The 27852-nt window shown below is 44.0% G+C and overlaps 1 protein-coding gene across 1 annotated transcript; it reads left to right on the top strand.

Moving 5' to 3' along the window:
• The first annotated feature begins 23224 nt into the window (after positions 1-23224).
• Positions 23225-23896, top strand: EPCIP (exosomal polycystin 1 interacting protein). The gene has a single exon (XM_074157818.1). It carries the CDS (start codon positions 23225-23227, stop codon positions 23894-23896), a length of 672 nt encoding a protein of 223 aa, XP_074013919.1.
• The last annotated feature ends 3956 nt before the right edge of the window (positions 23897-27852 follow it).

The following is a 27852-nucleotide window of genomic DNA, read 5'->3' as shown; positions in this document are numbered from 1 at the left end:
ATCTTCTTCACTTATGCCAAAAAACTTTAACACAAAACCAAAGCAACGACCAGCCTCAGTGTCACGTTACTCCGACCTCAGGAAAAGAAGAAAAGTTTGATTTATGGCGTACACTAATCCAATCTACTTTTCACATAAAAGAAAAAAACAAACAAACAAACAAACAAACACTATAAAGGCACTGGCCTAGTGCTGGCCCAAATATCCACGTGTAAACAGCAACTCGTGGGGGACTCTATTTTTGGATGGTGCACTTAGGAGTCTCTTAAACAGGTCTTGTTTTCACAGTAACAAGCCTTTCCAGGAAATCACAATGTCGTAGAACTGGTTACCAAAGATGAAAAAAAAACTTAGTAATAACTCCTCTAATTTGTCTGCATACCATCCAATCGGACTTTTTTCCCCAGCTACTCATACAGCCCTCTTTCAAGGTCCCTTTAAAAATAAATTTCTTTAATGATGCCTGCGAACTCTCATCCTGCCCTCCTAGGATTTTTTGCTAATTTGATGAAGACCACACACATAATATCAAATGCTTTTGTCATTTGTTTCTCATTGTGCCCACTTTCTAAAAGAAAGCATTGCCTGCGTTGTCTGATCATAAACATTGGAGTTGGCAATCTGGCATCTTTACAAATGTTCGTTTTTCAGGGTAGCATTTTAGTTAATTGTTGAGCTTCATGGTAACTACCAATTATATGACTCGATGGAAGCACTAGCACACTTTTCTGTGTCCTGATATACCTTATGGTCTATTACTGAACTAGCTTTAAATCTCTTTGTGGTTTTAGTCCTCACCAACTCAAGTAAAGCAGGATTTCATCCTGTGACTTTATCACTTGTAAGTATATCCAGTGGTGAAACAAGTTCTCTTGAAAGTGGTATTATTAAAAGCTGCATCAGTTGGTGTACATCATCAGGAGTTATTAAGCCTTATTCCAATGGTGTATAGAAATATTATACGGTATGTACTTCCAGCCACATGAGTATGGCTTGTGATCTCAGTTCTCAAGCTAAGCATTGTTCATTCTAGTAACTACTTCCAGCACAAGCAAATGCAGAAGCATCACCCATCTAGGTGCCAGAGGCCAAATCCTTCAGGGCTATGACATCCATTAACTCAACATCTAACCCTTAGGCGCCTGGCTCCTGACATAAAATCCTCACTGCACAGCCAGGCACCCAAGCTTCCTACGTGCTGAAAGAGATTTGGGTTGGGGATGGAATATGATTCACCACAGCCAGCCTGCCCAAGTCAGCCAGTTACATGTGCTGAAAAGGTATGTTTGAAACACAAGGTTCATGTATTTGACTCGAGCAATCCCATATGCATTTGCACCATGCCAAAACAGGCTGTCCGGACACTTGCATGTTGGCCAACTTAATTGTATCACATCGTAAACCCTGGACCGCACTATTCCTGGTTTCCTTCCTTCAGTGTTGTCAGTATAAGGCAACTCGAAGACATTGACTCCTTCAACTCCCTCCTGACCTGACTGACCAAGGACACAGCTGCTGCCAGGCAGACAGCACCCTTGTTGCCAAAGAAGGGGCTCGCTTCGTGGTCATTTGTACCTGTTGTCTGCAGAGGGTGAAATATTGTCTGCAGGCCCCTCAAATACTTATTTACCTGAAAGGAGTTTGTAGAAAGGTGGGTGTTGGCCTCTTCTCCCAAGGGAATAATGACAGGAGCAGAGGAAATGGTGCAAAGTTGCGGCAGGGGAGGATTAGATATTAGGAAGAATTAATTTACTGAGAGAGTGGTCAGGCACTGGAACAGCCTGCCCAGGGAGGTGGTGGAGTCGCCATCCCTGGAGGTATTTAAGAAATGTGTAGACATGGCACTTCAGGGCATGCTCTAGTGCCCGAGATTGTTGGTTTGTGTCTGTTTGTGGGTGGGTGTGGTGTGTGGTGGTTTTTTGTTTGTTTGGTTGGTTTTGTTTTGGTTTGGTTTGTTGGTTTTTCTGTGGGTTTTTTGGGGGGTTTTTTTTGTTGTTTTTTTGTGGTTGGACTCGATGATCTCAAAGGTCCCTTCCAACCATGAAGATTCTGTGATTTGTCTCCCCTTTATCTTTTTTCAGTGCTGTCCTTGAGCTCCTGCTCATCCTCCTAGGATGCCTCGCTAGCCTTAAGACTAGACCATAAGATATACTTCATCCTAAGAGGAGAGTAGCTGTTTTCTTGTGATGATGGACCCCCTTCCCCAACCTCTTCTCTCACCCTCTGTAACACCCTTGACATCCCTGTGAAATCTCCCCATTGGTGCCCTGTTGCCCAGGTGTTGTTTTGCTGGAGAGGCCAGAAGTGCTGGTGAGGGGAAATCAAAGCACAGAGGGGATTAGTCATGGCAGACTCTCAGGAAGGTGCAAGCAGAAAAGGATGAGACAATGAAATATGTGGTCAATGATGGTCTCAAACCATAAGGATCCTAAAAGTCTGCAGGCATCACAATATGAAGTTAAATAGACTTCTCATGATTTCAGAGAAATAACTTCCAATGTGCTTAGGGCCAGCATACCATCTCATAGCAAAATAACTATCAGGACAGTAAACTTTAGCTAAAGGAGTCATCTTTAAACAGACAGCTTGCCAAGTAAAAGTGTAAGGGGCTGTCACCTCTCGAAGGTGACAATGTAAGTTAATATAAACCAACCTAAAAAGATTTACAGTTATGTATATACTTCCTAGGAAATAATTTGAAAGAACTAATTTGAACACCTTCCTAACTAAAATTTCTCTCATTTCTTCCCAAATCCTCACAATTCACTGTCTTTGAGACAACCCCTATTGCTGTGTTGGGATCTATCCCTGCCAAGTAAATAGGGAAAAGATGAGATTTCATCCCAGAAAGGAAAAAATTCTTCAAAAAACCATGAAATTAATCTGAAGGAATGAAGTGGAAAAGTTGTTTTCATATTAATAACTGAGTTGATGAAGGCTGTATGAAGTTCAAAGAATTGATATGATATTAGAGTGCCAACAGCATTAGGAGTCATGTGTGTTTCCACATGTGACTCCAGTAATTGTAATAAAGTCTGTATCATGTGTAGTCAAGATTTTTTTCAGGGATTTTTACTGATTTTACTCTCGACAGACTACGTGAATAAAATTATGTGTTTGTAAAATGTTTGTATTCATTTAATGTGGCTTCTTAATTCTGTAAAATGAATTTTTCTCTAGAACTGGTCAGCTGTTGCCCTCTTAATTCCAGAAGTAAGGCACAGAGTGAGATCCTTTTAGCTAGGAAGCTTCCTGCTCTTTGAAGGTCCGCCTGCTCCATGAAGTATGTTAGTTTTCACATCCTTAGTCTGTATTTGAGCACCTCTTTTTTTTTGTCCTGGATGGATATTGTACCAGAAGCCTGGTAGGCCAGAAGGTTATTAGAGTGCTGAGGGGAAAGACGGCCTGCTAATCGGATTTGTTATTTAGTTGGGTATCAATGCTGGAAGCACATTTGGGGTGCAATGAACAGTAATAGAGCTGAGTCTGTTACTCTAAGTGTGTAAAAATGGTCACCTCCAGAAAAAATGATGCTTAAACTAAGAACAAGTTTCAAGCCTTTGCTTCCAGTGTTTGCTGCTGCGTATTTCGTAGAAGCAGACAGAGATCAGTGGAGATGAAGCTTGCCAGAGGCTCTGCTACGCTGAATGTTTCGCACCTCTTTCCTCTGCCTGCTCTTTCAAAGCCTGATCATACAAAGTTAACGAAAGCCCTTTTGCCTTCTGTAAAAGGATAAGGATTAAGTGGAAGTATTTCTGGCACTGAGTTAATTCAGCCACACTTGCCTCATCTGATACAGAGTCCTGAGTGATGTCTGAACAAATTGTTTGATAGGACTGGGATATTAAAAGCTCTACTGTAAGGCTTCTTTCCCTCATTTTGCAGAAGAAGCTATCCTTTTCACTGGGTGGTGCTTTGTTTTGTCATGGTCAGTAAACATGGGAAAAGCAATTAACGTGGAGAATCCTAAATAGGGACATTTTATGTAGGAAACAGGAGGCACTTCTGGCTTAGCAAGAAATAAATGTGCTCTATTTAAGTGTCATTCCTACCTTGGGTAATGAAATAAAGGTGTGACACAAAGGGAAGGACACATTATAGAAATCCTGCGTGATACTTGGTGCAAGTATACCACATCAACATTTAAAAATGATTAGATGCTGATCATCAGTAAACATACGATTGTTTCCAGTGTTCCACTTCGAACACAGAAAAGGAACTAAAAGGAGACTCAGAGCATCAGTAATAAGATTTATTACTCTAGAGGTGAACTTGGGGCACTTTAGGAAAACTGAGAAAGGATGAGCAGAGATGCCTCAAAAAAATGGCAGATAAGTGTATGCAAGAATGACACAGTTTTGGCCTTTAAGCCTGTTTTTGATCAGATTTTTTTGTAAGGGACTTTATTGGCAACAAAAAACTATTTGCTTTCTACTAGCATCACTGCCTCTGAGGGGCGATGGATTTTCCCATGAGCATATGGCCAAAATGCATTCAGGTATCTTGCTCTTGCTTAAGCCAATTTCTTAATTCCAATGAAACCGATGAGTCTTAGGCACCTTCTGCTTTGTTTTCCTCACCAAGACATAACACCCTTCCATTGCATCTTTAATATAAATGCTGTTTTTATTTTCACTTCCTGTTACTTTCAAGCATACAAAGCAAGCCAGCATTTTCCCTCAACTAGGCTCTTATGAGACTAATTCCAAAGGCTTAGGCAGGGAGACAAGTAACAGAATTCTCTCTAGCCCCCTCCATAAAAATCATCCTTGCCTAGACCTAATATGTAAGCTCTCCCCAGCTTCACAGACCACCCTGTTCCTTGGGGAAAAAAAAAAAAAAAAAAGAGAGAGAGGAGGGAAGGAAAAGATACGTGATCAGCAGTGCAGCCTAATGGCCAAGAAGACGCACACCCTGGATGGTTTGAAACAGGGAGTCGCTCTGAGTACTGAGGTCCCCCTAGTCCCTCTGCCCTCAGCTGTGGGAATGGCAGCTGGGCACTTGGAGAAGGGTGTTGCTCAGGAACCCCTCGCAGCATTTAACTCAAAATAGGCACGTCTAATCCCAGGCAAGGCTTCCCTGCCAGAGCTGGGACAGTCACAGACACCGGTGGCTCAGTAGCCTGGGCTGAAAGCTCTCAGGAGTGCTTCAGCAGTGATTACCCCCGGTGCCCCTGTCCTGTTTGCCCCATGCCCATGTCCCACTCCCTCCATGCCCAGGGAGGCTCTGGCAAGGATCTGCCCACAGGGAAGCCAGCAGTTTCCCTGGTTTCCCGGAGCATCCGTTCTCATTGACACAGGCTCCTCCGGTGCCTACCGCTTTGGGATGACAAAGAGCCTGCGGCAGGGAACCAGAGCCGCCTGGGGACAGCAGTGAGGGTTGAAGGGAAATCCCAAGCACAGCCAGAACAAGGAAAATTCAAGCCCTCTCCGATTTCTCCCCAGCCAGCCATCTGTGTCCCCTCCTGGCCAGGGGGGCCGAGCTGGAGGAGAGTCTTCCCCCTGCATCAGGGGGGCTGCTGCAAGGCAGGGGGCAGCTGTGTCACAAAGTCATGTCCCCCACTGCCTGCTGCGTGAGCAAAAGAGGAAGTTTCTGCCTTGCAAACAACCCAGCAACGCCACTGGGCACGTGGGACACACATCTCCACTTCCTGCCTGGTATGGATTGCAGCCCCTCATGAAACCATTTAATGTTGATACCTGAGGGCAGTACACAGGTGGGAAGGGATGAGATTCAAGGTGATTTTTCTGTGGGTTCCCAAAGAGAAATCTTCAGAGCCAAGTGTCTTAGTAGATGGTTTCCTTCTGCACACTGGTTTTTGTTCTGCCTCCAAGGGAAGAGAAATTATTTTAAGGGAAGATAAATGATAAACGATTCCTGAAATCCACCAAAATACTTGACTCACCAGCATGACTAAAACTGTCTTTTAAAATAGATCTCACTGGAGCCAAAGAGAAAGGAAACCTAGAAAGAAAAGAAGGAAAAAAAAAAAAAATTGAATGTCCAGTGTGTCAACTCTAGAACCACCTCAAATTCTCATTACCTTGGAGAGATGAAATATATAACACCACCTGACCGATACCAGCCGGGTGGCTCACCTTTCCTTTCGGCCAGCAAGGTCGGTTTTGTGAGGGGGCAGGCGGGGGAGGGGGTCCGTGTGCGGGTCGTTACCGCAACGCCAGCTCGGCCCCGCTCCTGCCGCAGCACCCGGGGCCGGGGCTGGGAGGAACCCGATCCCCATCCCGATCCTGCCCCCGGCCCCGCCAGGCCGCCAGGCGGCGCTCGCCCTCCGCGGGGCGGGCAGCGCGCCTCCTCCCTCCCGCTCCTGCGGCGGCTGCGGCTGCCGGAGCTGAGGGCGCCGCCTGGCGGCCGGGTGGGCGCTGCGGAGCCGGCGGCGTCCCGGGACCCGCCGGCGGCGGGAGAGGCAACACCTCCCCCCGGTGGCTGCCGGTCGCTGCTTCGCCGGCCCGTGTCTGTCACACGCACCCCCCCGGGGGGGGAGGCGTACAGACGGTAAGGTACGCAGGGGTTCGTTTCGCTGCCCGCCTTGGGCAGGTGAATCCATGGCGGAGTGTTGTTCGGCCGCGTGTTGTCCTTGAATGCAGGCAGGCAGCAGCAAAACTGTGATTTCTGAATGCTTCTCCCCTTCCCCTCCCCCCCCCCCCCCCCGCCGCCTCCTCAGCTCTGCTCTCACATCTGTGTGTTGTTTACATAAAAGATAAATCCCTCCCGCGGTACTGGAAATCCCCACGATGGACGCTAATTCCTTAATTTGCTGCGGAGGTCCTCGCAACGTCGGCCACCTCAACTGGGCAGGTTTTGTCCTCACCGCAGGTTATGTCTAGCGTTTTGCGGGCCTGGTACAAGGTCCCGCTGCCCTCACCTGGAGGGCAACTCAATTAAAAGCCAGCTGCAAACCTCTGTCCTTCCCCCGTTCTGCCCTGTGCCCCCCGATACAGCTCGGCACAGTGGTCGGGCATCCCCAGAGAGGTGCCTGCAGCGCCTGAGCTTCTTCCTGCCCCGCCGGTGCTTCTGGACTGTCAAGATACCGCTGCCCTAAAGATCAAACGGGTTGTTGATTACTAGATGTGGTTTGTCCGTTAGCTATGTTTATCTGTGGAGAATTGAGGCTGCCTGAGGGGGTAGCCGGTGCACTCAGAAGAAGAGGAATAAAAAGGAGAGATTGACGGGATGGGAAATTCAGCCTGTACCTCAACTGCACGCCAGCTCAGTCTCACGGACCCGCTACTGGTTGCATCTCTCTGAGGCACTGAGGGGCCCAGTCCCTCTCCTCCTCCTCTCCAGAGACCAGTGGCAAATGAGAGCTTCTTGCTGTCAAAGGACACGGAGAAACGGCGCGGTTGGCCTGGCACATCACCGAACACCAGCAGTCCGATTTTCTTAACGATCTCTAAGCTGCTGCACTCAGTGGGAGACGGGGAGAGCTGAGCTTTGTTGGGACTCCGTACCCAGCTGCTCAGCTACACGGACGTTCACAAAGCCAAGATCAGTAGAGCCACACATCAGCCGAAATGTAGGCATAGCCACCAAGCACCTGAATGGTGCCATACATGAAACTGGCCAGAAGTTTTAGTCCAGCTGTTAGCGGATGACTTTCTCCACAACAAAAACTACAGCCGTAACTGGTGCCACACTTCCTCTGGGGATTGTTGGACATGACCAACTCCCAGCCAACAAGAAAGCCATGACATATAGCTCCTAAAACAACCAATATTGCAGTCACTCTGTGTAATGTGAGCCCGGACCTAGATACCCCATATTAGTGCCAGCAGAATAATGACTGTTCATCACGGGTGAGGCTTGTGCTGCTCAGCTTTTTCAAACAACATTAAAATACTATATTTTTTTCTATGGCATGCAATGAGAAAATACAATTAAGTACCGTGCAGAATTACACGCCCCAAAGTCACCTGTTGGATTGGATGAAGTCAGTATAAGGTCTTCAAAGCAAGTGTTTTTAAAAGGAGTAGATTTATTTTTGTTGAGACCTTTTTGTACTGTAAAATTGCTTGTACTGTACATAGAACAGTAGGAGCAAGCATGGCTACGCTCAAGGAAGAACATTACGTCAGGTGGGCTCCACATTTTGGGCTAAGCACATTATTTTGGCTTCCTTCTGAGAAGAAACCAAAGTCAAGTCCTCTGAAATAATCTGGCTGTCAGTACATCTAGCTTCTTTCCTTGTTTTTCATGAGGTTTCTCAAGCCTTAGGTGGAGAGATGATCTCACTTACATGTACACAGTCCTTGGCCTGTGGGTTCAGATGAGCACCGGTTGCTGCCAAGTGTGGAAGTGGGGTTTTGGTGTTTGCTTAAAAATATTTATCCAAAGTGAGGTTTTGGTGTTTATTTAGAAATGTTTATTCCCTGAAAACAGGACAAAACATCCAGTTCACTTTATGGATAGTACTCAACAGTGACTACCAATTTTAATGGTTAACCCTAGTCAGCTCAGAAGCAAGCATTGATTTATCACACACAATCATCATTCACTTCACATGGTTTTAATACTGCTGTAATAGATACATACATAACATATGTGTTTATTATTACTCTATGTCAGCATATGGGATATTATACTATTTCATACTGTCGGATATATGCTCTGTTCCATAAAACCTCTCTGCTACTTATAGTCTTGCAGAATTGCTGCTTGTTTTTATTGACCTAAGGCTGTAGCATTTCTGATGCATCATAGGATTTATCTTCACATTCATAGGGGAAGAATGCACAGGACTAGGGGGAAAAGCTCCCAATTCAAGAAGCTATACTATGCACACATATGATCATACAGAGAGCAGCTAACAGCTGTATTTCTTTTCCTTCAAAGACAAGTGGCAAAAGGCATCAGTCATCTTATGCAAGTGCTTTTGTAGCAGTCCACTTTGCACGCAGATGGGAACATGTTAGCATTCCCCGTGATGGCATCCTGAGAGACGCCAGACATAAGCAGGAGCACAAAAGTCACTTGGCTCAATTCTGAGTCCGTAAAACAGAGCTGAACCCAGGCAAAGCTGATATCCATCCCTCAGCCTGGCTCTGAACCCATTAGAGGTTTAGAGTCTGATCCTGCAGTGCTGCGAGAGCTGAAATGATAGGGATGGGAGTGCCTGCCATACTACAGAATCTGGTCTGCAGGGAAGTAACTTACCAATTAAGAGAAGAAGAAATCACTGTATAATAGGCTATGGTACTATGGGGATTGGTGGTTGCTCGTGGTAGCCCCTTGGCTGAGCAGAGCACTACCCACAGGTAGAAAAGAGGGCATCCTTCTGCTGCAGTGACCCTACTAGATGCAGGGAGTCAGTGGGAAAAGGCTTAAGGAAGGCTAAAGGTTGGGCTGGATTTCAGCCATCATCTTGGCAATGTCAAGTCTAGGAACCAGCTTAGGAGCACAAGGTGACAGAGCTGTTTGTCCTAGAAAAGGGAATACTCCAAATGACCATTTTAAAATTTATTTTTAAAATATACGGTACACCAAGAATGAGGGGAATAAAACTATTCACTTTATTTGCAGGTTATAAACTCAGGAAAATTTTCTAATGCTAAGTTTGATTACATACTGAAACAAACAGGAAGGCATTGGAATTTCTTTAAGTGGGAATTTTAAAAAAGATGATCTGAAGCTGCTTTACAGCCTAATGAATGGAGTATACAAGGTTTTCAGACCTCTTCAAGCTTCTGGGTTTCAGTGATTCATTTTAATACGCTCAGGAGAGTCAGCTAACCTGTCCACAGCTAGAGCAGAGCAATGTGGGCAGTCTCTGTGGAACAGGAAGGTGCAACTGAACCAATGAACTCTTGACCAATTTGGCGAGTTTTGTTTTCGTTTTTACATAGTTCAGAGACTTAGTTGGAATAGTGTACGGGCAGGAAAAGCTTGTTGACAAGGATTATACTCCAGGTAGACATGAAGGAAAAGGTGCTGTCATTTAAATGGTAGAGCCCCCCAGTTTCCCCACTACTCCACTGTGTGAGTTCAGGAGCTCTGCTCCTGGGTCCCTGTTTCTTTCTGGGCCCTTCAGGGCAGGGGCTTCCTCTCGGTTTGTACAGCAGCTTGTATAAATAGCAGTATGATGTTAGCCGGGCTCAGAAGATGTTATTCCAATACAGATATTAATAACTGGTACTAATAGATGTGGAGACCCGGCTTGTGCCCTGTGGCAGTCCACGGGCAGGCTGCATGCCACAGGATGGCAGCCGTGCACCTTGCATGGAGCCGTTCTGCAGACGCCATCTCTCCTCCTCCCTCTCCCCCCGAGAGAGAGGCAGCTGGTAAAAAGGGTGTCTTGAGGGCAAGCACAGACTTTGAAAGCTGCCTCCCCCGTGTAGCTGTAGCCAGGTACTGAAATCTCACTTCATAGAAATTCTCAGCATTTTTAGCATAGACCTGAAGCTACCAAGAGTTTGTTTCACCGTGTCACCCAAACCTTTGGGCTTTGGCCAAATGCCCTTACTGAGGTAACAGTACTAGCAGTTCCCAAGAGGGCTCTTGGGCATGTAAAGGCCAGGCGTTGTTTTTGAAAAAGCAGCAAATATCTTTTCATTTGAATCACAGCAATTCTTACTCTTGATCCCCCACAGGTGCCCTGCCAGAATACCTTTGCCCTGCAGCCTGTTGCATCATCATTTTTTTTAGGATGCTCCTACCGCATTTCCTTGTGAAGCTGCTTATGGCTGGCCTATCCTTACAAATAATCCCACTGGTTATTCAGGGCAGTTAGTACCAGGCTAGCTGTAGCGATTCTAGCTTTTGGTAGTACTCCCCTGCGGCAACAGCATTGTAAAACATGCCACAAAGATGTTGTTTTCCACGCTGGGCCACAGAGAGCCACAGCGTTTGAGCCGTGGCTGAGGGCTGCATTGCTCTCAACCTCTGCTAAGGTTGAGCCTCTGCTAGGTTGTGAAATTAAAAACTTCCAGTTACTCCTTCCAGTTGGGTGAGCAGGCTTTCAAACAGGACCTGAGTTTCGGAGGGCCAGCCCAGTGCCGGCAGGGGAGCACAGCACGCCAGAGGTCCCATCTCCGTCTCTGTGCACCAGGCTGGCCATCCCCCTGCAAACACGGGTCACCAGCTCTCACCTGCTCGGCTCCACCCCAGTTTACCTCCTAGAGCAAGCAGGGAGGCTGCCGGTCTCCTCTAAGCGTTTCCAGGCGAGCTCTCCGTGCTATGACGGTGCACCCGGCAGCGTGGGAGCAGAGGTAATGGAAGACAGGTAGGGATCCTGCTGTGATGGCGTTAATGATCGGGGTAGACCTTGGACCGCTCTCCCGGTTGTCAGGGGAACGGCACGGGGCTGCCGGCCTGGGAAAACATAAAAGAGCAGCAGTGAGTGGGAGAGGAGGCACTGCCGCCTGCCCCACAGGCTGACCCCGCTCCCGGCCCCAGCCGAGCATCCCGGCCTCCGCAAGCTCGGCCAGGCGGGAAGCCGGGCGGTGGCAAACCTATCCACCAGCATCCAGAGGAAGAAAGAGTAAGTCGCTGTCTTTGTTTTGGCTCTAAAAGACAGGGAGTAAATAGCCGAGGAACGTTTAATAGCTTGTATTTTTATGAATAAGTCTGTTTCTCTTCCAGCACAATTATTTCCTTGCCAGTAACTCTGTTCATGGCAGGTATTTTGATTCAGATTTGTTGTTTTGTAATCACGGTGAAATAACAGATTCTGCAAAGTTTGTCTTTCCTATGTTGCAATTGTTTATACGCTGTATCTGTATGCCTAGGTACTAATTAATAGCTCTATGAATAATAACCACAAAGCACCGTGGAATGATTTTGCTCCATGTTGCAAATACTTCTTTAGGCAAGTCTTTAAAGGTGACAGAAGTGTTGGTGGGAGTTATTCCAGCTGACAGGAGTTAAGTCATTTTATTCAAACTGCTTTGAGAAGAGCACTGGAAGAGGAGAATTGGGAAAAAGCAGCTAGGACCTGCGTTTTATTCTGCCACTTAATTTATAAATCAAGCCAGTGATACGGTAAGGACAAAACAAAGTAAAGACACTGTCTCTATATGGCTCTAGAGTCTCAATGGCAATGACAACATCCACTATCCCAGTGAGTGAACAGGAGCCGAGATACCCAGCACCAGGAGGCTCTACTCCAGAGTTCCAGTCTCCAGCTGCTTAGTCACCATTAACATTTCCTAACAGCTTTCTATCGCACAGCTTTCTCCTCTCACATTTTTTTTTCCTTAATTTAGGATTTGAATAATAGAAAACAAAGAGTTAAAGTATGCTTTTTACACCGTTTTCATTCATGAAGTAAGGATTATGTTTTGGGCTTCACAAATGTTTAATTTAGTGTAATGCTTAACTTGAACTTGAACAGGTTATATATTTAGTGTAATGCTTAACTTGAACCTGAACAGGTCAGGTTAGGAAGAGCACTGGGAAATAGTAACAAAAAGTTGCAGTCAAGCTTTCTTTCCTAAAGTACACCCAGTGTAAGTACCCTTGCTCCAGGGAGTAGCTGGTTTGATGTAAAAAAATGAGAAATTTAAAAAGTGGTTTTAAAAGTACTTTTAGTACCTCAATGTTCAAGTACCCAGCTTGAGCCACCAAGGATAACTCTGGTTTTCAGGCAGTGCTGACCACTCGTCCTCGGGACATCTGATTTCCCAGAAGGTGTCCCTTCCTGAGGACAGATGAATAAACAGGGATTTGATTGTGCGTACCTTACAATTACAAAAGTACTTGTTGTATGAAAATGTGATGCACTTGTGCATTCGTGAGCATACAAATTCACACTTTATGCATGTGTATACAGTTTTCTTTTTTTTTAATACTCAGACTTTAAATCACAGGAAGCACAACCCCCCTAACATTGTAGCTTACATACATTCAGTGCATTCTGAGTCAGCTCCAGTACTGAGGCTTCTCTTTTACAAAAATAAATAAAATTAGCCTACTGGAATGCAAAAGGCTAGATTGTTCAAGAAGCGAACAAGGAAGTTATTAAAAAATACTAATCTATAATTTACAATAGAAGTAAGATCTTTTCACAGTGTAACATATAACTGTGTACTCCGGGGTTTCTCTTTAACACAAAGCCAGGGCGTGATTTTGTATTCCTGACACCTTTTTGGTACAGGGCTCTCTCATAAGCATCAGGACAAGAGTTCAAGCCACTAGCCCTTCTGTTATTTGAAAGCTGCAGAAGGCACTGCAGAGAAATATCCAACAGTCAACAGACTGGAATAGCTGCCTGGTTAGATATCAACAGGAAGAAACTTATTTTTCTGTAATACCTTCCCTCTGAGATTCTTAAAGCACTTCATAACCACTGAATAGAAAACTGTGACTTGTAGTCATAGGATGTACTAGCAGGCAGGATGGAGACACGCTGCCATAATGGCACTGCTAGAAATAAAATTCTGATTTTCTGTTGTATTAGATCAAATTTATACCACTGATTTCAATCCAGTTACACAGGTGTAATGACATATCCTGCCTATGGTGCTTGAGTGGGTAGGGTACGTTCGAGCTGCTTTGTAAAGCTGTGCAGGTCAGTGCTCTCCTCTCGAGTTGGTAAAGGTTTATACCACTTTCGTCTCACTTTTCATTTATGTAAATGCTTATCCTGGAGCAATTCAAAGGTGAATACCCAGGTCAGTGTGTGTCAGCTGTCCTGGACAGCATGTACTGTGCACACCTCTAAGCTGGAATAATCTGTTCTGGCAAAGCAAATCCTGCCACTCATCTTGGTCCCTCGCTCTTTATTCGGAAAAGCGCAGACTGCATGTGTGAAGCAGGGCACGAAAATGAAGGCCTTACACATCCATCCTTTCTGCTCTCTCAGAGTTGGGAATAATCAGGCTACGACCTGCCAAGGGTGACCTTCATCCGAGGGAAAAAGGGAGGTATCACCACTCCCAATTTTCCTCCTTTTCCTTGAGTTGTTTCCTACTAATCTGCCTCCCTCCAGTTACATGTCACAACCTTCCCCACTGTAACGTTTGCCTCGGCAGAAGTTTTGCATGGGATAGACAGGCTTGATGATTTTGCAGAGGTCTTGTTAGATTAATTTTCTGTCTTGGAACCTGTGCACACCTGAATACCAAAGTACCCACGTGGGAACATTTTCAAGGGTCTGTGCATTGTTCAAGTTCAATGAAACAGAATTATCTATTTAATCTTGCATTTTTGTCATTGCTGGGAAGGAATTTGTTCCGCTACACTTGACAGCACCACTGCTACAGCACTGGTGGCTCAGCCCAGTGACAGCAGCCTAGGCTTTTGCCACACAAGCAAATGCAAATACAGTTTTCAAGTTATTGACAGCAAGCACTGATCACGCTGCAGCCTGGAAGTCTGTAGAACACCAGGTTTTATCACAAAGTTATTTTCCTACATTTATCTGTGGAGTAACTAAATTAATATGGCAATTGTTTAAACAAAGAGACAGGGAAAAAATACCTCTCTCTCTGCCATCAGCCCACTTAGGGAACTCCTAAAACTCCCACAGATTAAAAAGGTCAGATCCAGCGTTTTGTTTCCCTCAAGGCTTGAGCCTCCCTAGGGTTTTCTGGTCAGATAATGTAGCTGTTTTGCAGTGAAGACTCAGACTACACTTATTAAGGAAATGACTCTTTGCATTTTACATAACCCTCTACATTTTCCTGTAATCTCGTATTTTCACACCTGCTTAGTTCAGTAGACATTAAAAGCTAACCTCACCCTTTCTCATGTGCATACCTCTCTGCAAACCAGAGATGGTTTTTTTTTTCAGTTACAATTTAACAATAAACGTGTTTTTTTCCAGAAGATCCGATAGGCTTTCAAGAAAATTGTAGCATTATCTTTGAGAAAATGAAAAAGAAAAAAAAAAAGAAAAAAAAGAGTTCAGTTTACTCTTTCAAATGTCGAAGAAATCGCACTTCAAAACCCTCCAGTTAGTCACGATGCACACACAGCGCAGCCACCCAACAGTAGCCTTGTGCAGTCTTTTAAAACCCTCTTTTCAACAAAGATTTTACAGGTTAGACCAGTATTAAGTATGATTGAAAGAGTACACAGATGAAGGCAAGCCCAGGGTGTCCTTCGCTCCTTAGAGAAACGGGAGCTTGTCCACACTCCTCTTCCCCTGCCTCCCTTTTGAGGTCTCTGCGCGGCCGGCAAGTAACGCATCGGCCCCACAGAGATCAGCCCAGTTAAGCTGCTGTACCTTCCTCCTTGCTGCCACCTTCACGCTGAAATGCCATGTATTTTTTTACCCATCCCTCCCTCCCCTACCTGCATGCAAACAGGAAAAGAAAGAGGCAGTCTTCATAGTTCTTCTAAATGCTACTGGCGTTGTCCAGCCTTTCACGCTATTTTGATCTAAATTGGGTGGTTTTGGTATTCATCCTGTGTACATTACTCAAGCTGCACAAGATTATATGGATTTAAGCTCCTCTTTGCTTAATACAGCACTTTCACATAGGCACATGTTAACACAAGTGATCAATGAGGGGTTTTAATTAGGTTTTTTTCTGAATAGAGAATGGAAGAAAGCACCCTGTGAAGAAATTAATTGTGTAGGCTTGGGACTTCCATTGAATAGGATTAACTTTCCTTGAGACAGTAGCATTCTCACACAACAGTCAAAGGCTTTTTATTGCTTTTTTGCAGTTTTCTTAATACACAGATCTGCAATTAGCAAAAAAAAAGAAATTAAAAAAAAATAGTGGAATGATCAAAGCAAATTCAGAAACCTGAAATGACACTATTACTAAATAAGCATTGAAAATCTCCTTTAGCTATCAAAGCCTGTGAAGAAAAAGGAGTGGGGTTGGAATCTTGTGCTAGAAAACTTTTGGGATAACATGTAATAAAACAGGCGTTTCGATGCTGGAAAGAGGACACACATCTAAAAACATGTATGGCTGAAGCAATCAACTGCAATCATTTTGTGCTGGTATCTATGTCTTGTCCAATTTTCACTGGAAAGGTCCCCCACTCAGGACAAAAATGAACAAGTGATTTGCCAGATTTAGATCACTCAAAAATGTTTTTTTTCAGAAGCAGGTTATTGCTACTGGAAGCAAGTAAAATTTCCCTAAAATCATTAGGATTTTTGTTTGCTGCTAAGCAGAGAATGCAGCTGCTTCTTCTGCCTGTTGCAGAGATCCCAGCAGTGGCTGCCTTCCTCTTCCCCAGGTCAGCACTGCAGGCTGGAGGGACTGGAGGGGCTGGAGGGACTGCGAGGCAGCTGCTGGGATCTTGTTTTTCTCCAGTTGTCGCATGGAAGGAACAGCTCATTACTGAACAAAGAATATTGGATTGGATATAAATCCAAATCAGGATCAAATCAGGAGCCAAAGCAGAAGCAGAATGGGTGACTAGAGAAATGTTGTTCCTTTTCTTTTACTTTCTGTCAAGACATGCTTGTAAAGTTAGTGAAAAACCTGCCCCAGGACCTCAGTTTTGTACTCTCTCTGTATATTCTGCCCTATTAAAGAGCTTCCTGATTTGTTGAGGAAGGCTTCATAATCCTTCCTTCTCTTTCATTCCTCCACTCCACCTCTGGGCTGCACTTGTCTCTCCTCCACCCAGCCCCTTACCACCACCTTTCCCCTTTCTTCTCTGTACAGCTGCCTACTTGGCCCACAGCTACCTCCTTGTTCCACCATACTCATCCACCTGCATCTGCTGAGCCTGTACTCTGGGGTTTAGGTGCTGTATCCAGGTAGCTTTACTAAAGACATGATTTACTACAGACTTATTAAGTTGTTACAGAATTGCTCTTGGTGCTTAGAGCTGACCTTTCTTCCCTGTTCTCCAGGTATTCAGCTAAACAGATCTGGTTATAACAAAAAGTCCTCCAATCTGGGGTGATGCAAGAGCTTCCCCTCAATGTAAAGGGAGACTTTTCTATGAGGAAAATTGGATGGCAGCTTTGGACTTCAGGAAGCTTAACTGCCAGATGAAAATCAAGAAGATGGTACCAATCATCAAAACCTTCGTGATGATTAACATCTTCAGGCCAATTAAGAATCTCTTGATCTTGAACATACCCCACTTCCTCCTCCCCGTTTCCCAGAAAGCCCTTGCAGTGGCAGAGTTTCTATCAGTATGCTTTTTGTAATTGCTGCATCTTTGCCTTCTGATACCTGAACTGAGGTATCTCTTCAATTCATAGAAACCAAAATCCACACTTCAAAACCCTTCCAAGGTGTTTTAATGCTGCAATCAGCAGGTAACCCCTGGGGAAACACTTGTCAGCTGCTTGGAGGAGAATTGAATCAACGATCAGTAATTCCCATAAGGTAGAGGTACTCTTACCACTGCTCAGTGAAGACTGCTTACCAGGCATAAGAAAAAGCAGGTATAAGGAAAGACCTCTGGGCAACACATTCTAATTACTATTCAAGGCACTGAGTTGTTCTCGTACACTTATTTAATTTTCCACTTAGTTCTCAAACAGCAAATGCTGATCACATTGTGAGTCTGAAGAACAAGGCAGCGTGGGGAGCATGGCTCAGGAGCTATCTATCTACTAGTTTTATTCACCTTTTGTTTTTTCCACTTCTAACTGTATTTCCAAAACAGGAACTACGTAAAGATGGCAAAGGAAGGAAAGTGGGCTTTACTTCCAGTTTACCTATGCAGGGGGTGGATTTGTTGAAGGTTGCAGCTGTAAAAAAACCTGACCAGTAGCAGATAAAAGGACAAGTTGCAATCACAGTGCTTAATTTCAAAACACTGTGTAATTGTGAGCTGACTGTATGAGACTAACTTAGAAAAAGTATCAGTGCAGTTGGGTGAAGGGCACGTTATTATATCCCACCTATGCCTCATTTGAAACAACCTCATGGTTGTTTGGGATGTTAGAAATAATATCATCATGAAGAAACCGTGTTGTCGGAATAAACCACCATCTGTTTGGACAAATTACTTCTTTGCTGCATTGGACAAAGAGATAAATCCAAGGTGGTATTACTTCTGCTTGAGGTCATCTTGCTGCCTGGTAGAGCTCTAGATTCTTTAACTTGAAAGTTTAAGCCAAACCTTCAGCGATAGCACAAGACTCCTACAGCACATTCTGCTCTTAGGCTACAGACCCATTGTGTGTTCTAGTCAAAATGAATTTATCAACCAGCCCAACTGAGATGGTGCAACTGGTTAATAAACAAGTTCAATCGCTTCTGATATGAAAATGCGTTACCGTTTGTATTACTCCAGCCACTTTCAAAAACTGATGAACATAGAGTATAAGGTTGGACAAGAATGACTGTCTAAAAAATTGAACAATTATATGCAAGCAAAATGCAGACCAGTTCCTTCTTAGCTTGAGCTTCTATAGACAGAGGAGTTATTCTTTGCACCAGAATAGATACATAAAAGCAGGTAGGTTTTGGTTACCCACCTGTGAGGGAAGAGCATTCACATTTTGCCAAGTTCAGATTTGAAATACCGTTCTCGTTTCTTGAGTTCAGCAATCTTCTCGTACAAACTGGAAAGCTGAGAAATGCTTGTATGATTTTTACAGGACTGCTATACCTGCTATGTAAGGAAATACCAAATTGCTTATGGAAACAAATTGTAAAATCCATTGGGTCAGGTGGATGAGTCTTTAAATAGCTATAGATTTTTAAAGTTTTAAGTAGAAATGACACCCACAGATGTTTTCTTCATAACTGTATGGTAAGCCTCCTTTTGCCAAAGTTGGTAGCACAGAAGAAAAAAGACATAGACTGAGTCTGTTGGGTTATCACTGAAATGCTGTCTCCTAGCCATAATCAAGGAAGAAGGCTGCAGAACTAGTCAAACACATGCATATTAAATGCATATGATGAGTCTGTTGCTTAGTCTCTGAATATGAACTGATTATACTGGAAGTCTAGCTAAGCCTGATTTGAAAATTAGGGAAGAAAAGGCAGTATACCCACCAATCTTTCCTAGAAAAATTGTATGGAAATTCATTACATTTAGCATGATCTAATGGATTTTTGGGGTTTCTATAGGTTATTGAGCTCAGGTCTATAGGTTAGTGAGCTCAACGGGTAAGTTATCTCTGTTAAGGGGAGTGGGTAATGCACAGAGATAGAGCACAGTGCAAAGATGTATTCCACAGCCCAAATTCTCCAGTTTTCTGAAGATACTCCACCACTCCTTGTAAATTTGGAGATGATGGAGGACACAGACCCACAACAGGCATGAGAATCACCCCATACTTTCTTTTAGCTTAATGGCAGTATTACAACAAAGGGCTTTTGGGTATCTCCAGGAGCCCTACTGAAGGCACCTTTGCATTACAAGCAATCCAAAATATAAGGAATATCTGCAAAGCAGGAAGATTTTTGAAAATAACTCTGTTGGCTTTTGCAACTTCAAAAGTACCTCCTGAGAGACAAAAGATTTATTCTTTGTGTAGCTCATCGTGACATCAACACAACTTAAAAAAAACCAACAAACCAAAATATTAACAAATCTGTGTTCCAGTCCTTTCAAAGATTAAACCTAAAACACCTCAACCATTTTTCTTCATAATAACAAGACGTCATCCTGCAGTGCATACATTCAGGCCCTGGCCCTGTTTTTCAGGCCCATGCTCTTTGATCCTCTTTCTTTTCCCCACATCTTCTGCCCTGGCAAAGTCCCCTCAACTGTCATATCTGAGACTTTTGCTTCCCATTCTTCTTTATCTTCCTTACTGAAACTCAGACTCTTCTGAGGCAGTCCTAGAGAAGACAAGCTGAAGACCTCTCCCCAGACTTTTAGTGAAAAGAACCTCTTGCTAAGTTCTGACCCCCTCCCTTCTAATAGTGTCTTGACAGCAGTAATAATTCAAAAAGATACAACTCAGAGTCAGCAAGTTAGTGTGGTTAAGTTTTATCTATGCTTTACCTTGCTTTTCCCTTGCAAGGCAGCTCCCTCCACCCCTAAAATTAAAGCCAACCTTTTCCCAAGCCTTAACCAGTGCAGACAGCAAAGTAATTTGATTAAGAGCCACATAATGCACATTTTTCTGTAGATAATTGGTAGCTTAAGTAAAGGTGCATTGCAGATGACTTGGAAACTTCATGGACTGACAACCTGCAACATATATTTCACTGCTTACATACCACTCTCCAAAGCCCCACAGAAACTAAATAACGAGAATGGAATTGATAGGAATGTTTTTGATTGCAGGGAGCAGAAGAGGATAGCAAGTATTTCTGGAGATAACATTTCCTGGAATGCCAAGTTTTAGAATTTTGTTTGGATTTTGATGCACGAAGCCCAAATGCTATCAGCTAAGCTAAACTTGAAAAAGAATTTTCTTTGGTTGGCAAGACAGTAGAGAACTAAAGGATCTCCACTCCTCAGGTACTGGCAAAAAAATATGAAAAGGAATCAAGAGTTAAAACTAATGAGGATACATGAAAGTAATTTATTCTAATGTTTATGACTATTAAGTCCTCACATGCTATATGGAAAAAGCAGTATCAATCCTTTTGACGCAGATGGGGGTCTGAAATGCAGAAGAGCTAAGTCTTCAATTAAAAATTATTTCACTTAGTTCAAACTCATATTGCTAACATTGTCTAGGAATTCTTCTTGCAAATATTCTCTCCAAAACAGACAAATCCAAATAATTTCCCTGAGTTGTGAAACAGTGGTGATATTACAGGTTTCGGATTTATCAGAACTGTTAGCCACAGTTATGGGCTGAGAAAATAAGCATAGTGTGGAGGTTTAATAGGATTTTCATTGTGATGCATGATTAGATGCTTAGATACTGGAGACCAAAATAATCTAGCAGTAATGATACCAGAACAGCTACAGCTTGGATGACTTTAACTTTGAAGTTAAACATTAGCTAACAGTTGGACTGGTATTTCTGGTATGTTCCACAACATGGATTAAATATTTGATTTAAGCATTACAATGTCTGTATCCTCCATTTAGGAAAGCAACACACTACATTCAGGGAGTACATACAGAATTAAATCATGGCTGAGTCAGTTTGCGTGCATTTACACTATATAGGTCTTGTATAAGAATGGCCATAACCTGTCAGACCAAAGATCCATCTAGTCAAGTAGCCATCTCCATGTGCAGCGGTTAAGAAGGTGCATAGGAGAGATCTGAAATAGGACAAGAATGTGTAATGCTTACTGATGTAACTTTCTTTGCATCCAACTATTTTCAGCACAGGGCCTTTTGTAGCCAGGTGTGGTGCCGGGGTACATGACAACCACAGTGGACTTCTCCCCACTAAACTTACCCAGTCCTGCCTTGAATTAGTGAAAGCTTTTCACACCCCCAACATCCTTTGCTAAGGACCAACAAGTCAGCTGTGACCCTGCTGCTTTTATTTTAGATGTCTCGCTCTTGTTCTAGGAAGAAGCAGTGAAAAACTGATCCTCACCCACCATCTCGGTGTTATTAATGCTGTTATAGGTCACCACCATATCCTGTCTCAACCATCTCTTTTCCCACCTACAGTTCTACCTTATCTAGTCCCACCTTACTTAAAGGGAAGCCTTTCCATATCTGGCCACTCTTGTTGCTCTTCTCTGAACTCCAGTCCTGTGATATTTTTTCTGCAATGGTGGGATCTGAACTGCACATAACAGGCAAGTGTCAGCAAAGAAGTGATTCGTGCAGTAGCTCAACAGCACTGTGTCTTTTTTTCCACTATTTTCCTATTACATCTTAGCAATTTAATTACTTTTCGACTGCTGGTAGGCAATGAGCTGATGTTTTCATGTAATTGCCTATCAGAAGCTAAAGATCTCATTCCTGGAAAAGATCCGGCGGTAATGTCTGGCCCAGAGTCCACCATTTCTTATGTACAGATTTTTCTCCCATGTGCATGTAACTCTCCCTTTCCTTCCTTTTCCCATGGATGGCAAAGTCCTAGTCATTTACGAACCATCACAGTTTCTACAGATTCACTGACAGGAGACTGAATTTCAAAGAAAAAAAGGCAGGCTAGACTACTAAATCCTCTATAAGTGAGAAATATGGAAAGCAAGATACAAACTATTCTGTCAAGATGCAGTCTTGTGGGTTTTTAAAAATATAATATTAGTCAAAGGACAGTGTCACTTGAATTTTCAGCAGGAACTGAGCTGAAAACCTTTAGGTCTAAATCACATACCTGGTAAACTACCATGCATATGATAGTGCTAATGATTCTTTAGTGTGCTCCAAAAGACACTTTTCTTTAATTGTCTATTAAATGACCATGGAGTTTATAGCAGAAGATTCCACTGTCAAATGATGGAAGATTGAATAACAGACAAAAACAACTTGTGTTTTTATTATTTTCCTGTTTATCTGCTAAGTTTCTCCAAAACTGTAGGTGCATTGCCATGTTTTCTGAGGTGCTGGAGACATGCATCAATCTTTTCACATTCTAAGGACTAAATTCTGCCAAGTGCATGCCCTACTGCTGCCTTCACTAGGACCTGACACTTTTGGTCAAAATTTGGCTGTAGTGTCTCTTGGTACTTCAAAACATTTATAGTCAAATCAGACAAACTTCTTTCTTTCTTTCTCTCCTTCTCTTTCTTTCTCTTTCTCTCTCCTTCTCTTTTTCTTTCTTTTCTTTCTCTCTCTCCTTTCTCTTTCTTTCTTTCTTTCTTTCTTTCTTTCTTTCTTTCTTTCTTTCTTTCTTTCTTTCTTTCTTTCTTTCTTTCTTTCTTTCTTTTTCTCCCTTTCTCCCTTTCCTTTTGCCCAGTATATCCCACACTCAGTTTAAAGGGAAGTTTATCACAACCCTTACTTAGCAATTCAGGTGTAAAACAAAATGTTTCTCTTCAGCTCTTCTCAGACTGCTTCATTCGGTGAAGTGGAGAACAAGGTCATTTGCCAACCCTATCTGTTGGGAAGTGGACAAAGAGAAAGGAGAAATGAGCAGGAGTCCTGCCCTTACCTTTACACTGGGAAGGCTGAGGAGCTGCCTGCATAGAGATGAGGGTGTCCAAGCTGTGCCATAAGCAGATTAAACCATTTAGAATAAAAGAGGTGTGAAAGAAGAATCCCAAATATGACTCACAATTCATTTTTCTGAATCAGTTTAGCTGCGCTTCCCATCTAATGCAGGGCAACCTGCAAAACTGCAATATGGTTCTGAATAGATGAGACAGATAACGAGTGGGAAAAGCAAAGTAGTATGAACCATTGACTGGTCTTTAGTATAATAAAGAATTTGTTTTTCCTCAGTAGGTAAAGCCAAGTGATATAATTCACTGAGTAAAAGGAGGAGACACTTGGCAGCTTGGCACCAGTACTAATGAAGCCCATAGCCTTCTCTGCTTTCTCCTTTTGGCTGGCTCTCATTTTGGCTGGCTTCCTTGGCATACACATCACTGGCAGTTTTGTGAGAAGTCAGAAGAACCATACGCTAATTTTCACTAAGGAAAACACAATTCGCAACTGCAGCTGCTCAGTGGATATCCGTGATTGTGATTACTGCCTGGCAAACTTGATGTGCAATTGCAAAACGGTGCTGCCTTCAACCATGGAAAAAACTACCTACAATAACCACCTGACCATTTGGTTCACAGACACTTCTGTGCTGGAGATGCTCCTCAACTTCACAAGGGTGTGGGATTTGAAGCTGTCCTTCTGTGGCACCACTGCTCTCCCGACAGAGTACTTGGCCATTTGGGGAGTTCGAAAGCTCCGGGTAAATAAGATCAAGGGACGATTTCCAGAGCAGAGTGTAACGATCTCCAGTAGCAGCAACGAAAAAGAAGATTCACCTGTGATGCACAATAAAGACAGACAAATGCTTGTATATATTTCTTTTCTGGATACCTCGCTTTTCAACGGATATTCTTTGCTGAAGTCGTACAGTGTGGAAAACGTCTCTAGTATCACAGAGCACTTTCCTAGCCTGCTGTACTCTGATGTTTTCTCAACCTCAGATAACAAGAGCTATGTTGTAACATTCATTTACTGAGTTATTTAACATATTCAGTAGTCAGAGGCATGACAACAGCTAAGAGAGAGATGGGACTTCTTTAAGTCTGCCTGGTTTGGCCAGAAAGAGCTGTTACGGGATGGACAGTTTTGACTGTGATAGCACTCTACAAGGAGGTGCTTAAAGTAAGACAGACTGATCAGACTAATTCAGTACATGCTTTCTTAACGAACAAAGAAAACGTGGAACGACTGTTTTAGAAAGCATTGGTACAAATTCATTTTATATATTGTAAGCTAAGAAGTGAAATCTGCAGATAAATTTTAACATTGCACCTCAGACAGAAAAAGACATAACCATGTACCTCCACTTGTAGAAGAACCTGAGCCTCGTGGAGAATCACTCGGGTTAGATGGCAGCTTGGGAGGTCTCCAGTCCAACCACCTGCCCCAAGCAGGGCCACCTCTGGGATCAGACCAAGATTTTCTGCAGTTGGGTCCTGAAAACCCCCAAGGACGGAGCCCTGCACAACCTCATTGGGCAACCTGCTCCACTGCCTGCCTGTCCTCAGGGGGAAACTTTTTTTCATTTATTAACCCCAGCCTTCCCCTCTGCAGCCTGAGCAAGCCCAGTTCCTTCACACTCTTCTCACAGTCATAAGCGCCAGGCCCTGACCATCTTGGTGACTCTCCACCGGACCACTTCAGTTGGTCCATATCCTTCTTGCACTCGGCAGGGGGAGTGGAGGGGTGAGGTGAAAAACTGCATGCAGTACTCCGAATGCAGGCTCTTAAGTGCTGCAAGAAGGGGAATAAGCCCTTCCCTCCATCTACTGGCTATGCCCCTGTCAATACAGCCCACTGCTGTCAGGTTCAAGGGGTGCAAGGTGGTTACTACTCAAACTGGGAGTGCTGAGTTGTTCTTGCCCTCTGGTACTCAGTCAGAGCTGGGAACCCTCTGCTCAGGCTAGTGACGCAGCCTCTTACGAAAGCAGGGACAGGTGATGCAGGCAGCCTCCAAACTCAGCGCAAAACTGAAGGTGTGTTTGGGGGATTACCAGGAAGCTGTGTCCTCTGCCAAGCCACAGCACACATCGTGGGAAAGCACTGGGCGAGAAGCCACCTGACAGTTGAGACACCATGCTCACAAAGGTGTTTTTTTTTCCCAGAGAAAGGCCTGTCTCTTGCACGTTGAGTGTGCTGATACCTGCAATTTCCCCAAATGCAGGGAATTTGACTGCATCTTTTGTGATAATGGCAAACTCTGCTCATGTTTTCCCCTCTGAGAAAGGAGAAAGACCCCATCCAATGACTCTCATCTTGTAAGGGAGGCAAGGCTTCTGACACACATGTAGCAAATGATTTTCAGACATGTTGGGGGAGAAAGATTGCCAGCCCCACGTCAGGACTATTTATATAGCCCAAAGTCTGCTCCTTGCCCATGTCTGCAGGATTTGCATTCTATGAGATATGATTAAGGCCAGGATCCATCCATACAGTACAATAAATGCTTTGGAACAGCAAGTCCTAACAGTCTTGCATTTGCCAGCAAAGGATTACATGAAATTGGGATATAATCTGTGTACTGAAGGGAACAGCTATCAAGGCTCTAAGGAACCAGTGAATTTTCTTCAACAACTTTAAAAGAAAGACTTTTTCGGTAACTGTAATCGATGATGAAGCAGTTTTGATAGGAAGCAAAACTTAACTTGTCAAAAACTTAAATACATGCACACCTTCTATTACTGTGAGCTTTCCCACCAAAATCAACAATGCGGTAACTATTGAATTAATGGAGTCTATTTGCAATTGCAAATTAACAGATTTAAGTACATAGGTGTTTGAAGGCTGGGGATTGAACTCAATTTAACTTAACCAGAGAACTATTAAATCAGCGGTTGTAAAAGATGCTGTTTCCTTTGTCACCACCTTGGCAGCAAACTGTAAGCCTTCTCCACAAATCACAAATGTTTCTAGTGATACCTCTCACAATTGTGTCACAGGTTACAAAATGGTTAGGAGCTGGAGCTGGTCTGGCAGAAATTGGGAGCAGAGTATGTGTGTGTTCTGAGCACATTACATGCCTAGAAGGTATTACATATACGGGCAAATAACTAATATTTTCCACCCAGGAATCCCATGCTCCAGCTGTCTGTGCAAGAATTCTAACCTTGCCTTCACAAACTGGCTAGTCACTAATCCTGCACAGGATAGTGTTGTAAAAAAAAAAAATATATATATAGCTGGCACACACCAATGTATTGACTTCTGAATGTTACCAACTCTCTCTTTAAAATCTGGGAAAATCAAAGCAAAATGATCTTCAGCGAATTCACTGAGGCTCTGCTGCCCCCTAGTAAAAAATGTGCTGAATGACACAGTGCTTCCACATTGCCATGACAGCAGTTGGCTGCTGCTACTGTTCAAAATTCACACATGCAGCGGTAACTGAGAATGTATGTACTCTGGCCTTGGGAAGCAACCATGAGATTAAACCCATGGGCTTTCTAGCACTGTAAATTACATTTCAGTTACTTTTGCCACTGTAGTGTTCTGACTAAAGTTGAGGTAAAAGACCTTTTATTTCTGTGCCCAAGCAAGCATGGCAGAGATTTTCCTGGAATCAGGCAAAAATCTTCCTCTCAATTACATGCACAGCAGAAATCTACAGCACCAATATTGCAGTGATCTTTTCAACTCCCCTATTCTTTTCCAGCAGATACTAAGAACCCAATTCTCCCAATTTAAATTTTGTATGGCTTTGCCACATGAAAGTACTGCATCTGAAGCTTGCAAAATTTCTTCAGAGCAATGCATACAAAACAAGTACCACATATATTGTGAGTTTTATTAATTCTGCTGATGGAGATTTCATCTGCATGTAAACTACACAGAGTAGTACATTAAGCATCACTGCAGAAATAATTGTTATTTCAGGAATCTGTTTTACATCCCAGTGTTAAGGTACTCAACCACACTCAACACCCTATGGCATTTGATATTTATGGCAATTAATATTTATATGCATAATGGTTTCATTTTCCATGTATCAAGTTCAACCTGTATTTGCCAGTCTTTAACCTGGATACACGATTATTGCACATGCCAATGAATGGAAACTGAGCTGATTTTTTTGTATCAGAAAAAAACAGAGATCAGAGCTGTAAGTTTAGTTTTCACTCCTACTAGCAATTCAGGTGTGACTTTGGGAAGTCAATACAGATTGAGAACAAACACAAAAGCAACATGATGCTTTGTATGGGAGACCTTGCCACAGCAAGAAGCTGCAGGAGGCCAGCCAGCCCCTCTGCATCTTCTCCTGGGCAGACTCCCAAGGTGGCTGGCAAAGACGGGCTGCAGTGGAGTCTGGCGCTCCTGATAAGGTAGTAAGGCTGATGAGGTCCCTCCACTTCACAACATACATCCTTGGAGAGACTGTCTTTAAAAAGACCAGCGGTATTTTGGCATCTGCCACCAAACTCGCAGTTTTTCAGCCAATGCAGCGGCCACTGAGGCCGGCTCGACTGACTGCTGAGGATACACCCCCCTCAGCTCAGACGCAATCGAACCCCCAAAGGGCCTTGCCCACGAAAGACGCTACTGTTTATTAGTAGCGAAGAGGACCACCGCGTTACCTCCTCCCCTCCACGCCAGAAGCCAAGATTTCCTCAGGGAGAGCGCGGGCTTTCCGGCAGAGGCTGCGCCGAGCCAGGGAGCGAGACTAGGCTGAGCCGAGCACCCTGGCTGCTGCCGCCGCCCCCAAGCTGCCTATGGAAAACAAGCCCCCGGGGATGGGGATGGGGAGGCGGAGGCTCGGCACCCCCCTTACCCCGGGGGGGGACACCGCCCACGACATCCCCCCGCGCCATGCCGCAATCCCACAGGGGCCGCGCACACCCCCTCTCCCGCCCAGCTCCCCGTCTCGACACAAGATGGCGGCAGCGGCAGCCGCTGGGAAAGGAAGAGCGGGGGTGGCGGGCGGCGCGGCGGGCCGCT

This window comes from Numenius arquata, chromosome 1 (genome assembly GCF_964106895.1).
Source record: "Numenius arquata chromosome 1, bNumArq3.hap1.1, whole genome shotgun sequence".
Classification (NCBI taxonomy): Eukaryota; Metazoa; Chordata; class Aves; order Charadriiformes; family Scolopacidae; genus Numenius; species Numenius arquata.
The sequence above is the reverse complement of the archived record's forward strand: the minus strand, read 5'-3'. Positions and strand labels throughout refer to the sequence as shown.